Source organism: Salvelinus alpinus, chromosome 6 (assembly GCF_045679555.1).
Source record: "Salvelinus alpinus chromosome 6, SLU_Salpinus.1, whole genome shotgun sequence".
NCBI classification, from domain to species: Eukaryota; Metazoa; Chordata; class Actinopteri; order Salmoniformes; family Salmonidae; genus Salvelinus; species Salvelinus alpinus.
In genome coordinates this window covers 77540962-77556305 of record NC_092091.1, presented here as the reverse complement: position 1 = coordinate 77556305, position 15344 = coordinate 77540962, and the positions used below count along the sequence as shown (strand labels likewise).

At 39.8% G+C, this 15344-nt stretch overlaps 1 protein-coding gene across 3 annotated transcripts in view; it reads right to left on the bottom strand.

Annotated features, from left to right (window-relative positions):
• LOC139579428 (interferon-induced very large GTPase 1-like) overlaps positions 1-14103 on the bottom strand; it is a 116155-nt gene extending 102052 nt beyond the window's left edge. The window contains exons 1-6 of one of the 3 annotated variants that reach the window (XM_071408091.1): positions 13947-14084; positions 13056-13116; positions 12220-12384; positions 5646-5756; positions 5418-5531; positions 3584-3706 (exon numbers count right to left, since the gene is read on the bottom strand). In XM_071408091.1, the coding sequence (XP_071264192.1) occupies positions 3584-3706; positions 5418-5531; positions 5646-5756; positions 12220-12323 (452 nt within the window). In that variant the 5' untranslated portion in view covers positions 12324-12384; positions 13056-13116; positions 13947-14084. Of the gene's footprint in view, positions 1-3583; positions 3707-5417; positions 5532-5645; positions 5757-12219; positions 12385-13055; positions 13117-13946 lie in introns of all 3 variants that reach the window. The other 2 variants (XM_071408090.1, XM_071408092.1) reach the window with 2 other exon arrangements.
• Between the last annotated feature and the right edge of the window lie 1241 nt (positions 14104-15344).

Genomic DNA, 15344 nt, shown 5'->3' with positions numbered 1-15344 from the left:
TGCTTTACTATTGTTGGCATTGAGACACGCCCACTTCAAACTTGTAGGCTTACCTCAAATAGCTACTTTGTGTGCAAGCTCACTGTTCACCTAGGTACAGGATGTTGTTACCCACTGTGCTAATGATTTATTTTATTTAACTAGGCAAGTCAGTTAAGAACAAATTCTTATTTTCAATGACGGCCTAGGAACAGTGGGTTAACTGCCTGTTCAGGGGCAGAACTACAGATTTGTACCTTGTCAGCTCGGGGATTTGAACTTGCAACCTTTCGGTTACTAGTCCAACGCTCTAACCACTAGGCTACCCTGCCGCCCTGTGCTAATGATGGCTGGCGCATAGCCATCAAACGATAAACATTTCCTGGTCATGGTTAACCTTATTTTCTTTCAGAAAATGGTGTTTGCCTAAACAAAACGCATGACTCTGTCCTAAGTTTATGAGCCTAGCAAGTGTTATGAATGAGTTATGTAGTACCCACAGAAGGCCACAGGGAAGATCAAGAGAGCTATAAACCCATACTGTTTTTTGCCTTAAAAACCTTAACCCTAGGTATAACCTATTTTAGCCTTAACCCTAACCCTAGGTATAACCTATTTTAGGCTTAACCCTAACCCTAGGTATAACCTATTTTAGCCTTAACCCTAAACCCTAACCCTAGGGTAGCCTAGAACACTTAAAACTATTTATTTAGATGGGTGACATTATTTGCAAAAGTAACACCCCCTTAACATATAAACACAGACACTGGACACAGACAATAAAAATTTGATTTTTTTAAATTGTAAAACTGGTAGCTCTCAAAAGAGCCTTTGCTTGCTGAGCAGTTCGTATTCATGACTGTGCTGCCTGCCTGCCATTAGAGTCTGTTTGCCAACCTGCCTGCCATGTCATCAGAGGAGTAATGAAAAGTTAATAAAACATTGCCACGCTTTCACATAGAGGCCTAGTTTACATTTACAGTTAGTCATTTAGCAGACGCTCTTATCCAAAGCGACTAAGGTTAAGTGCCTTGCTCAAGGGTACATCGACAGATTTTCACCTAGTCCGTTCGGGGATTCTAACTAGCCACCTTTCGGTTACTGCCTAATGCTCTTAACTGCTAGATTGCAAACCACAAAATGTTAAACACAAAAAGGCAAATGGTAGTAGATAAATGGTAGTAGATAAATGGTAATACATAAATGGTCAACTTTCAGACTGCCATTGTTTTGGGGAAATACGGGTATGTATGTCTATTTTGCCAAAAATCTCAGAATGTGTATATTTAAAAAAAAATCAAGTCCGACACCATTTTAATCAGGAGAATCTCCTCTTTGTAATGATGTAAGTCTGGGCAGCGAGCTCGGTTGTCGTCAAATGCTAGCCCCAAAATACATTTTGCCCTTGGAACCCTGAGCTCCGCCCATTGTTTTCCTATGGAGAGGCATGCCGGTCTATTTCGCCAAATATCTCACCGTGTATATTTAGTTTTTTTCAAGTCGGACACCATTTTAATCAGGAGAATCTCCTCTTTGTAATTATGTAAGTCTGTGCAGCGAGCTCAGTTGTCATCGATCACTAGAAAATAAATAGTCAGAAGTTTTCATTTTTTCCCTACTTCCTCATTACGCAGGCATAAACACAGTTGACACCATCGAGGTGCGGATGTTAACTTTCTACACAAGTTGTTTTCTTTCAGTTTCGTCCTAACAGATTGTAGTGGTAAAATAAAAAGGGCTACGTTTTCTTGTGCCATCTAGGCTAAATGCAATTCTAAGCATCCCAGCTAGCACAGCAGATCTGGGCCGATTCCGGCTGAGAGTCGGGGCAATCGGCTGAGAGTCAGACTCGGCCGACATCATGTGGGCCGAGTCTGGGCCGCCTTCGGTAGTATTACTTATGGCTTGTATGCGGGGATTGAGCTCGGGCCGATTCCGGTGTGAGTTATCTGGCCCAAATGTATCACTTGGGGCCTGGGCCAATTCCGGTGAGAGTTATCTGGCCCAAATGTATCACTTGGGGCCTGGGCCAATTCCGGTGAGAGTTATCTGGCCCAAATGTATTACTTGGGGCTATTACTTGGATAACACGGGCTGCTTTATATAATTAACATTTCATTATTTATTTATTTATTCCATATTTTCCTAATTGTTTCTGTGATCGAAAAAATACAATTAACATTTAAATGAAATTCTTTAAGAGTCCTGTGTAGTATTATATTATTTTGATACTTTGTGCAAGGCAATTGACAAGCATTAAAAACTTTGTGGCTGGAACCTTCCGAGTGGCGCAGTGGTTTAAAACACTGCATCACAGTCCAAACTGCGTTTCTATAGACCCGTGCCGGCTGCGACCGAGAGACCCATGAGGCGACGCACAATTGACCCAGCATCGTCCGAGTTAGGGGAGGGTTTGGCCGGCCGGGAAGTCCTTGTCCTATCGCACTGTAGTGACTCCTGTGGCGGGCTAGACGCTGACACGGTCATCAGGTGTATGGTGTTTCCTCCGACACAAATAGCTTTTTTGTGGATGGGTATAATTTATATGTATAAAATGTATAATAGTCATATTTAAAATGACTAAATTGGGTAATTTTGTATACCTTTATAAAAATGTTAATCTGGTCGCTTCTGGGGGGATTCTGGTAAGATGCCGGCAAAGTCGTCTGAATAACGGAAGAAGGAATTGGCCCGATGCACTTGGGCCGATTCTGGGCAGTCATTCATTTTGATTCCGGGTCGAGTACGACACCCGATTCCTAGCTGATTCCACATTGCTAGCTGGGATCACACCAGTCAGAAGAGGCTCTGCAAATGTTAGTTTCAATTCATTTGCAATGACCTCGCGCTACCCTTCCATTTCAGCCTACGTTATTTTGCCGTTTTTCAGCCTTGGGTGAATTTTGACTTGTTCTATTGTCCAGCCTACTATGATGGCATTCTGAATCTGACTGTAGGTCCAAATACAGAGTGCACTGCCAGGCTACAGCTGCATCTATTGGAGGTTGTTTGTATATCATGGAATGAGTCATTTTAAGCCAAAAATCGTAACTCAAATATAATCATATTTAATACATTTAAAAAATGTCTCACGGGCCGGACACGGCCCGCCGTCCGTACTTTTACCCCCTTTTTCTAGAAGATTCTGTGCTTCCAACTTTGTGGCATCAGTTTGGAGAAGGCCCTTTCCTGTTTCAGCATGATAATGCCCCCATGCACAAAGCGAGGTCCATACAGAAATGGTTTGTCGAGATTGGTGTGGAAGAACTTGACTGGCCTGCACAGAGCCCTGATCTCAACCCCATCGAACACCTTTGAGATGGAACACTGACTGCGAGCCAGGCCTAATTGTCCAACATCAGCGCCCGACCTCACCAATGCTCTTGTGGCTGAATGGAAGCAAGTTCCAACAGCAATGTTTCAACATCTAGTAGAAAGCCTTCACAGAAGAGTGGAGGCTCTTATAGCAGCAAAGGGGGACAAACTCCATATTAATGCCCAAGATTTTGGAATGAGATGTTCGACAAGCAGGTGTCCACGTACTTTTGGTGATGTAGTGTATGTCATACAACTACATGTAATAATGCATGTGTTGTTGGTTTACCTTCCATCCCTGGTTTGGTCTCCATCATCACTTGGGTCTCTGCTTAAATTCAATGACTGGTCACTCTGGTCACTCGTAGACATATGACTAGCTGTACGTAGCTGGAGATGATTCAAATTGTTCCTGTAAACAAAGAAAGTTTTCTTCACAGTTGATCTGGTTGCTGTTGGATCCTAACTACTATCTCCTACTGTTGTGCCCTTGCTCAAGCACACAACTTCTCCATGGTCACTGCACAGCGGCTTGATCCTGCGCTCCTCTTAGTGTGTGTGTGTGTGTGTGTGATGCAGTGGTGTGTATTTATGGATGCTTCCCCCAAAAATATACCAAAACTAAATTTAAATACATCAAATAATGTATCTTTCGTCTCTCTGTGATTCATAATTTTCCTTAAAATTAGCAAGAGGCTGAATGTATGTCACAGGAGAAAGCATCTGAGTGAGCAAAACAGCGCCCCTCTGTCTCTGTATGTGTTGCCAATTTATCTGATTCTGTCTGGTCAAAAAGAGTATGACATTGTTGCCACCTGTAGCGTTGAATGCAAGGGAAGCCAGCAAGCATTTGGCCTAACTTCAATATGCTCTTTAAAAAAATAAGACCTACACCACTTTTAACAGCACATTACTCAACACTAGTGAGACTCATGTCGCCTACGGTAGGCCTACAGTATATCGGAAAAATATGACGTGACTCTCCGCCAATAATTACATATAGAGGATTTGAGGATTCTAAATTAAAACCAAAAGTCGCCTCATGGGTCTCCCGGTGGCGTTCAGCATGGGTATCGACCCTGCATCTGTAGCAACGCATTTTGCACTGCGGGAGCCCCCATCCACTCGGGAGCCCCCATCCACAGAGTATCAAAATACAGAGAGGTGTTGGTAAAGCTATACTGTCCTGCTAATAGCCCATAATGGGCTATTATAATACTGTACATGGTGTCCACGTCAGGATGACCAAAACATTTATTTATTAAAGACTATCAGAAAGAATGTTGGTACTTATTTTGATCCAAAGCCATGAATGAGTGAGTCACTCAGCTTTATGTAGGTGCCGGGCTATATGACTGTGCCATCAACTTGATAATATATAACGATATTTTGGAGGTAATTTTGTTTTCAAAAAAACAAAAGTGAGCTATTGTAATCTGAAAAAAGGCCCAAAAAATATCCGTAAAGGCCAAAACATTTAGGGAGAGAAACGCTGGGCCAATTGTGCGCCGCCCATAAAGGCCAAAATATAGCCCTGCTAATAGGCATAATGGCACTGTACAACGTGACTGTGTGTGTTTGAAAAAGTATTTTCCAGTAAGCAACAATTTGTTTACCTTCATTGGACAGTGTAGTGCAGTTCGATTAACAAGAATTGTTAATGTCCTGGGATTTTTTTTAACTTGCAACCTTATGCTAATCACATTAGCCTATGTTAGCTCAACCGTCCCACATGGGGGACACCGATCCCGTAGAGGTTTTAAATCAAAAAACACGTCAACAAACATTTTCCCTTGTCAGCACATTTTTGTGACAAATTGCACAAAATCATTGCAAATGATGTCATTATTGCCAAAGCAGAATCAAGCATTTTGGCCTGCAACTATGACAAAACAAACTGTGAAATCCTGGGGGGACTGTCATAACAAGGCGAATGGGGACTTCTTGTGGCGGACACACAATGAACAAAACACTTTTCTATAGACCTGAATAGTATAATAACAATATAATTGGTTACGCTGCTATATTCTACTGCACATAACCAATTATCTTAGTAAAGTAAAATCATTAATTAGTGACATCAAATTGGATAAAATGCCCATAAATAAAAAGTATTATCTCACCCCTCTATTTTAGCTAATTCTCCGTCCTTGAATCCAAGAGGGATCATCAATGATTTGTCACTCTTTATTGATAGATAACTGGGGATTGGTGACACTGGTCTCTCCAGATGAACCCTGAAAGCAACAAAAGACCGTCACACAATTCACTTGAACATACAATAAACATATACAGTACATAATACACATGTCATACAGCTATACTACTCTGCATAGGTTGTACTGGTTTACCTTTCATCCTTGCTTTGGTCTCCATCACTTGGGTCTACGCTCAAATTCACTGACTGGTCACTGTGGTCACTATGACTAGCTGAACATAGCTGGAGATGCTTCATATTGTTGCTGTGAACATAGAAAGATGCTCACGAATGTGTTTACTGTTATTTCAATGCAACTATTTTATAAAACATTGAACTGTGACTCAACTGTGTATTGTAAGGTAATAAACAACAACAACAAAAAAATCAGATGAAGAACAAATAATAATTAGAAGCACATTAGTTCTCCGTCACTCTCCAGTGTTCTAGTGGACTCACAGCTAGGTGTAGGAAAGTCTGTTTTATGCACATGGACACTGTGAACAGAGAATATTTTTACTGCAGCTTTAGTGTTTGAGAAATTTTGGAACAAAAACATTTTTGAGGAACGTAAACAAAATCGGGAACGAAGGTGATTTCTACTGTTCCGGAACAGAACCATTATTTCAAAAGCATGGGAATTGCTTAATTAATAACATTATTTTACATTTTGGGGGAAAATTCCATCAAAGTGCCTATGAAAAGCACTTACTCTGTCACACAGGAACTTCTCCTTCCAGTGTCTGCCTGCCAGATAGTTTTCTAGGCTAGTTAAGGATACTTTAGTTATCACGTTTCACATTGGATTTAACAAAAAGGTAAGACTTATTTTGAATTCTGGTGTGGCTGCACACACAAGCTTGTTAGCTAGCTCTGGTCCAGGGCGTTGAGCTAGCCTCAGCGTTGAGCCAACTCCTGGGACATTCAAAGTTCCTCCATTATTATTTGCTCCTACGTAGCTAGGTACAGGGCCTTCAAAAAGTATTCACCCCATTGACTTTTTATGCATTTTGTTGTGCTACAGCCTGCATTTAAAATGTCAAAGTGCAATTTGTTTTTAGACATTTTTACAAATTAATTAAACATTTAAAGTTGAAATGTCTTTGAGTCAATAAGTATTGAACCACTTCATTAGTTATGGCAAGCCTAAATAAGTTCAGGAGTAGAAACGTGCTTAACAAGTCACATAATAAGTTACATGGACTCACTCTGTGTACAATAGTGTTGAACATTATTTTTTAATGACTACCTAATCTCTGTACCCCACATATATAATTATCTGTTAGGTCCTCAGTCGAGCAGTGCATTTCAAAAACAGACTCAACCACAAAGAACAAGGAGGTTTTCCAATGCCTATTGGTATGTGGGTAAAAACAAAAATACAAACATTGAATATCCCTACGAGAATGGTGAAGTTATTAATTACACTTTGGATGGTGTATCAATACACCCAGTCACAACAAAGCTACAGGTATCTTTCCTAATTCAGTTGCCAGAGAGGAAGAACACTGCTCAGGGATTTCACCATGATGCAAATGGTGACTTTAAAACAGTTACAGAGTTTAATGGCTGTGATAGGAGAAAACTGAGGATGCATAAACATTGTAGTTACTCCTCAATACTAACCTTATTGACAGAGTGAAAAGAAGGAAGCCTTTGCAAAATAAAAAATATTCCAAAACATGCATTCTACTTGCAACAAAATAAATAAAGTAATACTGCCAAAAATGTGGCAAAGCAATTCACTTTTGGTCCTGAATACAAAGTGTTATCGATCCTCAACACTGGGGCCCCACAAGGGTGCGTTCTGAGCCCTCTCCTGTACTCCCTGTTCACCCACGACTGCGTGGCCATGCACGCCTCCAACTCAATCATCAAGTTTGCGGATGACACTACAGTGATAGGCTTGATTACCAACAACGACGAGACGGCCTACAGGGAGGAGGTGAGGGCCCTCGGAGTGTGGTGTCAGGAAAATAACCTCACACTCAACGTCAACAAAACAAAGGAGATGATTGTGGACTTCAGGAAACAGCAGAGGGAGCACCCCCCTATCCACATCGACGGGTCAGTAGTGGAGAAAGTGGAAAGTTTTAAGTTCCTCGGTGTACACATCACGGACAAACTGAATTGGTCCACCCACACAGACAGCGTTGTGAAGAAGGCGCAGCAGCGCCTCTTCAACCTCAGGAGGCTGAAGAAATTCGGCTTGTCACCAAAAGCACTCACAAACTTCTACAGATGCACAATCGAGAGCATCCTGTCGGGCTGTATCACCGCCTGGTACGGCAACTGCTCCGCCCACAACCGTAAGGCTCTCCAGAGGGTAGTGAGGTCTGCACAACGCATCACCGGGGGCAAACTACCTGCCCTCCAGGACACCTACACCACCCGATGTCACAGGAAGGCCATAAAGATCATCAAGGACAACAACCACCCAAGCCACTGCCTGTTCACACCGCTATCATCCAGAAGGCGAGGTCAGTACAGGTGCATCAAAGCAGGGACCGAGAGACTGAAAAACAGCTTCTATCTCAAGGCCATCAGACTGTTAAACAGCCACCACTAACATTTAGCGGCCGCTGCCAACATACTGACTCAACTCCAGCCACTTTAAAAATGGGAATTGATGGAAATTATGTAAAAATGTACCACTAGCCACTTTAAACAATGCCACTTAATATAATGTTTACATACCCTACATTACCCATCTCATATGTATATACTGTACTCTATATCATCTACTGCATCTTGCCATCTTTATGTAATACATGTACCACTAGCCACTTTAAACTATGCCACTTTATGTTTACATACCCTACAGTACTCATCTCATATGTATATACCGTACTCTATACCATCTACTGCATCTTGCCATGCCGTTCTGTACCACCACTCATTCATATATCTTTATGTACATATTCTTTATCCCTTTACACTTGTGTGTGTGTATAAGGTAGTAGTTGTGGAATTGTTAGGTTAGATTACTTGTTGGTTATTACTGCATTGTCGGAACTAGAAGCACAAGCATTTCGCTACACTCGCATTAACATCTGCTAACCATGTGTATGTGACTAATAAAATTTGATTTGATTTGATTTGATGTTTGGGGCATAAATATGCCACTCTCCATATTTTCAAGCATAGTGGTGGCTGCATCATGTTATGGGTATGCTTGCAATCATTAAGGACTGGGGAGTTTTTCAAGATCAAAAAGAAACCTAAACCTGGTTCAGTCTGCTTTCCACCAGTCACTGGGAGATTAATTCACTTTTCAGCAGGACAATAACCTAAAACACAAGGCCAAATCTACACTGGAGTGGCTTACCAAGAAGACAGTGAATTTTCCTGAGTGGACGAGTTAGTTTTGACTTAAATCTATGGCAAGACCTGAAAATGGTCTAACAATGATCAATAACCAATTTGACAGAGTTTGAAGAATTTTGAAAAGGATAATTGGAAAAGTTGCACAATCCAGGTGTGGAAAGCTCTAGAGAGGTGCCTCAACAAAGTATTGACTTAAATTCACACCCTTATGTACAGTGCATTCGGAAAGTATTCAGACGCCTTGAATTGATGAAATACTTTTTTTTCTCATCAATCAATCTACATAATGACAAAGTGAAAAATTAGAAATGACAAAGTGAAAAATTTGAAATGTTAGCAAATTTATAAGAAATAAAAAATGAATCTTATTTACGTAAGTATTCAGACCCTTTGCTATGAGACTCGTAATTGAGCTCAGGTGCATCCTGTTTCCATTGATCATCCTTGATGTTTCTACAACTTGATTGGAGTCCACCTGTGGTAAACTCAATTGATTGGACATGATTTGGAAAGGCACACATGTCTATATAAGGTCCCACAGTTGACAGTGCATGTCAGCGCCAAAACCAAAGGAATTGTCCGTAGAGCTCCGAGACAGGATTGTGTCAAGGGACAGATCTGGGGAAGGGTACCAAAACATTTCTGCACAATTGAAGGTCCCAAAGAACACAGTGGCCTACATCATTCTTAAATGGAAGAAGTTTGGAACCACCAAGACTCTTCCTAGAGTTGGCCGGGCCAAACTGAGCAATCGGGGGAGAAGGGCCTTGGTCAGGAAGGTGACCAAGAACCAGATGGTCACTCTGACAGAGCTCCAGGGTTACTCTGTGGAGATGGGAGAAACTTCCAGAAGGACAACCATCTCTGTAGCACTCCACCAATCAGGCTATTATGGTAGAGTGGCCAGACGGAAGCCACTCCTCCGTAAAGGGCACATGACAGCCCACTTGGAGTTTGCCAAAAGGGCTCTCAGACCATGAAAAAACAAGATTCTCTGGTCTGATGAAACCAAGATTGAACTCTTTGGCCGGAATGCCAAGCGTCGCGTCTGGAGGAAACCTGGCACCATTCCTACGGTGAAGCATGGTGGTGGGAGCATCGTGCTGTGGGGATGTTTTTCAGCGGCAGGGACTGAGAGACTAGTCAGGATCAAGGGAAAGATGAACGGAGCAAAGAACAGAGAAATTCTTGATGAAAACCTACTCCAGAGCACTCAGGACATCAGACTTTGGTGAAGATTCACCTTCCAACAGGACAACAACCCTAAGCACACAGCCAAGACAATGCAGGATGGCTTCGGGACAAGTCTCTGAATGTCCTTGAGTGGCCCAGCCAGAGCCCGAACTTGTACCCAATCGAACATCTCTGGAGACACCTGAAAATAGCTGTGCAGTGACGCTCCACCTCCAACCTGACAGAGCTTGAGAGGATATGCAGAGAAGAATGGAACAAACTCCCCAAATACAGGTGTGCCAAGCTTGTAGCATCATACCCAAGAAGACTCGAGGCTGTAATCTCTGCCAAACGTGCTTCACGTAAATGGTCTGAATACCTATGTAAATGTGTTAGTTATTTCTGTATTTAATTTTCAATACATTTACAAAAAATATATATTTTTTTTCACTTTGTCATTATGGGTATTTTGTGCAGATGAGTGAGAACAAAAATAAATGTAATACATTTTGAATTCAGGCTTTAACAACAAAATGGGGTATAAGTCAAAGGTTATGAATACTTTCTGAAGGCTCTGTATCTAGCTAGCATAGAATGATGTAATTCAGTGAAGTAATGATAGGCCTACTACTAATATCCTGAACACATTATAATGCATGTCATATCATGATACCGAGCACTTCAAGGCAGGACCCCTCTCTCTCACTCTCTCCCAATCCTGCAAAATGTACGTCACACTTGTCTGTCATTCAAGGATGTAAACAACTAGCTTTCCCGGTCCATACAAAGGTGCTCTCTCAGCACTGATTGGTGGAGTATTGAATGAGCTAAATGTAAAAACTATGTCGACTTCACAAGTTAACAAAGGAACAGAAGGAACAATATAAACGGGTACTTTTTTCTCAGTCAGACCTGTTCAGAACATTATTATGCTGGTCAGAACAGTGGAACGGAACGAAAAAATTGTGGTTCTGCTCAGAAAGAAACGCTTGGAAAATAATTTTGTATCCAACCTCTGCGGTGAACACAAATAGAGTATTAGTTTGATAGAAATTAGGGGAAACTGAGTTCCACCATTATCTGACTGGAAACAGCATACAGTTTAAATAAAATTTTCATTTTCAAAATGCATTTTCCAATTTAATCTATTACTATACCTTGTAATGTCAGTAAACACTATATAAACAGTTATCCTGATAATTACTATAATAAACAGTTATCCTGATAATTACTATAATACACAGTTATCCTGATAATTACTATAATAAACAGTTATCCTGATAATTACTATAATAAACAGTTATCCTGATAATTACTATAATACACAGTTATCCTGATAATTACTATAATAAACAGTTATCCTGATAATTACTATAATACACAGTTATCCTGATAATTACTATAATAAACAGTTATCCTACACATTACTATAATAAACAGTTATCCTGATAATTACTATAATACACAGTTATCCTGATAATTATTATAATACACAGTTATCCTGATAATTACTATAATACAGAGTTATCCTGATAAGTACTATAATACACAGTTATCCTGATAATTACTATAATACACAGTTATCCTGATAATTACTATAATACACAGTTATCCTGATAATTATTATAATACACAGTTATCCTGATAATTACTATAATACACAGTTATCCTGATAATTACTATAATACACAGTTATCCTGATAATTATTATAATACACAGTTATCCTGATAATTACTATAATACACAGTTATCCTGATAATTACTATAATACACAGTTATCCTGATAATTACTATAATACTCAGTTATCCTGATAATTACTATAATACACAGTTATCCTGATAATTATTGTAATACACAGTTATCCTGATAATTACTATAATACACAGTTATCCTGATAATTACTATAATACACAGTTATCCTGATAATTATTATAATACACAGTTATCCTGATAATTACTATAACACACAGTTATCCTGATAATTACTATAACACACAGTTATCCTGATAATTAATATAACACACAGTTATCCTGCTAATTACTATAATTCCCAGTTATCCTAACAATTACTATATAAACAGTTATCCTGATAACTACATCAGATTGCATCATTAGAAGTGAAATGTGTTCCAATGGACAGACACACACACACACACACACACACACACACACACACACACACACACACACACACACACACACACACACACACACACACACCCCTACCTCATATCAGGGTCCATGGTCTCATCAAGATCCTTGTTTGGTGACCCATCCCTCAGTCTTTCTTTAGGGATGGCTTCACCTTCAGCCCCCTGATGATAACTCATTATAACTCTCAGAGAGGACGTCTCACAATCCTGAAGAGGACTGGTCTGTTCCCAAATGAATCTGTAAATAAGATGAGTAAACACCATTATATTCAAATGTTTAAATACAAAAGCAAAGTAGGCCTACTGTTGGCCTGCTGTGCTGGGGATATAAATTGACATTGTAATGACATTCTGTGAAGCATTTTGTACCAAATACAATTGTGAAAAGCACTAAAGGCTGAATGTTATTTTTTTATTATACAATTTTTATTTATTTATAAAAATATTTAATCCAGCAATGTAACATAATTTTAGTGAAGATGTAATTAAGTTATTTAGTTGTCTTTTTTCGTGTCAGTCCTCTTTTAGGAAATGGTAGGCTGGACACCAAACCGACCCTACCGGTTCATGGCTAGGCGGTAGACAGTTTATGTCAAATTGATGTCAAAAGTAAATTTTTGCATTTTAGTTAAACGTAACCTTTTTCTTAAATTTAACCTAATTTTCCCAACCTACTACGTTAATTAATTATACTAACATGTGGAGTAATTTCTCCTAACATGCTTGGAAAATTCAATCCAGGTCAATTCTGACATAAACCTTCTTGCCAAAACGCCTCAACCTGCCCCGATCATAGAGAATAGAGGCCTCTAGTGGCCAAAAGGCTGCATTAGCATGGGCAGCGCCATTGAGGACTTCCACCATTTTAACGTAGTCAACTGGGTGGAACTTCCAACTTCATTGGCTTACCCTTTCTGGTGACCCAGTTGGAGTCATGTCCAGCCGGGTCATCAGGAGGGATCAGGCAGTCCTAAAGTAGAAATGTACTACTTTAAAAAGAAGATAGCATCAATGGTGCTGCCCCTGCTGTCTAGCTCTATGGCCCAACGCAAAACCATGTTTTTATGATTCCATTTTGTCAAGGTTTGCTGGGAGTCATAGGCGTATCCGAAATCTGTATTGCCTACTACTTACTATAACGACATAATGTGTACTACTAATCGTCTTACATAGTATTTAGAAACGTACTGTTTACAACAAATGTATGCTGTACACAACAAATATGAACATAAATTACTAGACTCACCGTTCATTTGGGTACAGTGCATTCTTCCTCAAAAGTGTGCAGCGAATTATAGCCGAAATGAGTATAACATCCAGGCATTTAAAGCATACTCGATTTTCCAAAATTCACATATAAAAAAATATTTTCACATACCTAAAATGCCTATTATTTAGAATGCAAGTATGGGTATCCGGATACGCCCACTGTACAAATGTAACGGGACTCAATTAGGCCTTTGACCGCCTATCAGTTTGGTAGAAATGCACTGTATGTATACAACTCACACGATTGTCTATTATTTATTTCCTCATAAGCATCTCTCATTTTCGGATAAATATATTACCATATCTGCTAAATCTCAGTCAGCGTCTGGAGAACACTTTTCGTGGTCTTTCTTGTGCGCACTAACCATTATGCTAGTTGGCCTAGTGGGGTACTAGATTTTTTTACTTGCCATTTATTAGAAATTATTTAAAAAATCGGGTCTTTATTAAAAGCAAGTTTCGTTGAGTTAAATAATAATTGACTCCCAAAGAATCTTACACCTGACTTTCATAATAAACATCTTAACCTACCATTTCTGCTGCTGTCTTGCAAGTCGAAAACCCTGGGGTGGAGACAGAAAGAGAGAAAAGTGGTCGAATTTACTTTCAGTTTCTAACAGGAAAGAACTTCGACAAACAACTCCCGCTTAGAAAACGTAGACCTGTTTTTTTTTAAGAGGCAGAATATGTAGTTCTAATATTTGAAATGTTTGAGGTGTCAAATATTGATAGGGTCAAATTAATTAAAAACATCTGGAAATAACACGACACATCTGATACATCTTGGCAGTGGCATACGCCGCAAACTCTATAAAGAAAATATTTATTGTCCATTACAATTATTTGATAATTTGATATTTGAATGTGTCTTCAGCTCGTAGTTATTAAATGCAGTGAAAAAATATATATATACATCGGAAAAAATTCTACAGGATTCATATCAGCTTTTTGGCGTTCCTGTGATAGTTGTAGTTCCTCTTTCGTTCCTCTAGGTTGCGACAGAGGACTTTGTAGAGCTGATGGGTCCTGAGACGTTATAGCAGAGTCAGCAGAAATGAAAGGAGTGAAGGGACGCTTTCAGAGGTACAGAGGTAATAGCCACGGAAAGTAGTTTGGGGGTGGGGGTGCCGCGATTTCCCCCCGGTTGGGTAGGTGGGGGAGGGGGGGGGGGGTTACAGCTATAGACACAAATAAACTGTACAAAATAGGCCATTTACTTATTTAAGAACCATCATTCTTCATCAAATCAAATCAAATTTTATTTGTCACATACACATGGTTAGCAGACGTTAATGCGAGTGTAGCGAAATTCTTGTGCTTCTAGTTCCGACCATGCAGTAATATCTAACAAGTGATGTAACAATTTCACAACAACTACCTTATACACACAAGTGTAAAGGAATTAATAAGAATATGTACATAAAAATATATGGATGAGCGATGGCCGAACGGCATAGGCAAGATGCAGTAGATGGTATAGAGTACAGTATATACATATGAGATGAGTAATGTAGGGTATGTAAACATTATATAAAGTGCCATTGTTTAAAGTGACTAGTGATACATTTATTACATCCAATTTTTTATTATTAAAGTGGCTAGAGATTTGAGTCAGTATGTTGGCAGCAGTCACTCAATGTTAGTGATGGCTGTTTAACAATCTGATGGCCTTGAGATAGAAGCTGTTTTTCAGATGTATATTCAATTGTTGAGGTTGGTTTATACTTTGTCTAAAGTGTGTAAACCATTAGAATGTGTCCACAGATAGTTCTTAGACTAACTGTAAATCAACCAACCAGCAACCCAGTAACCAACCAAGCAGTCAAAACAATGGCAGATGGTGGTCTCCCGAGTGGCGCAGCAGTCTAAGGCACTGCATTGCAGTGCTAGAGGCATCACAACAGATCCAGGTTCGATCTGTAGTGTCCG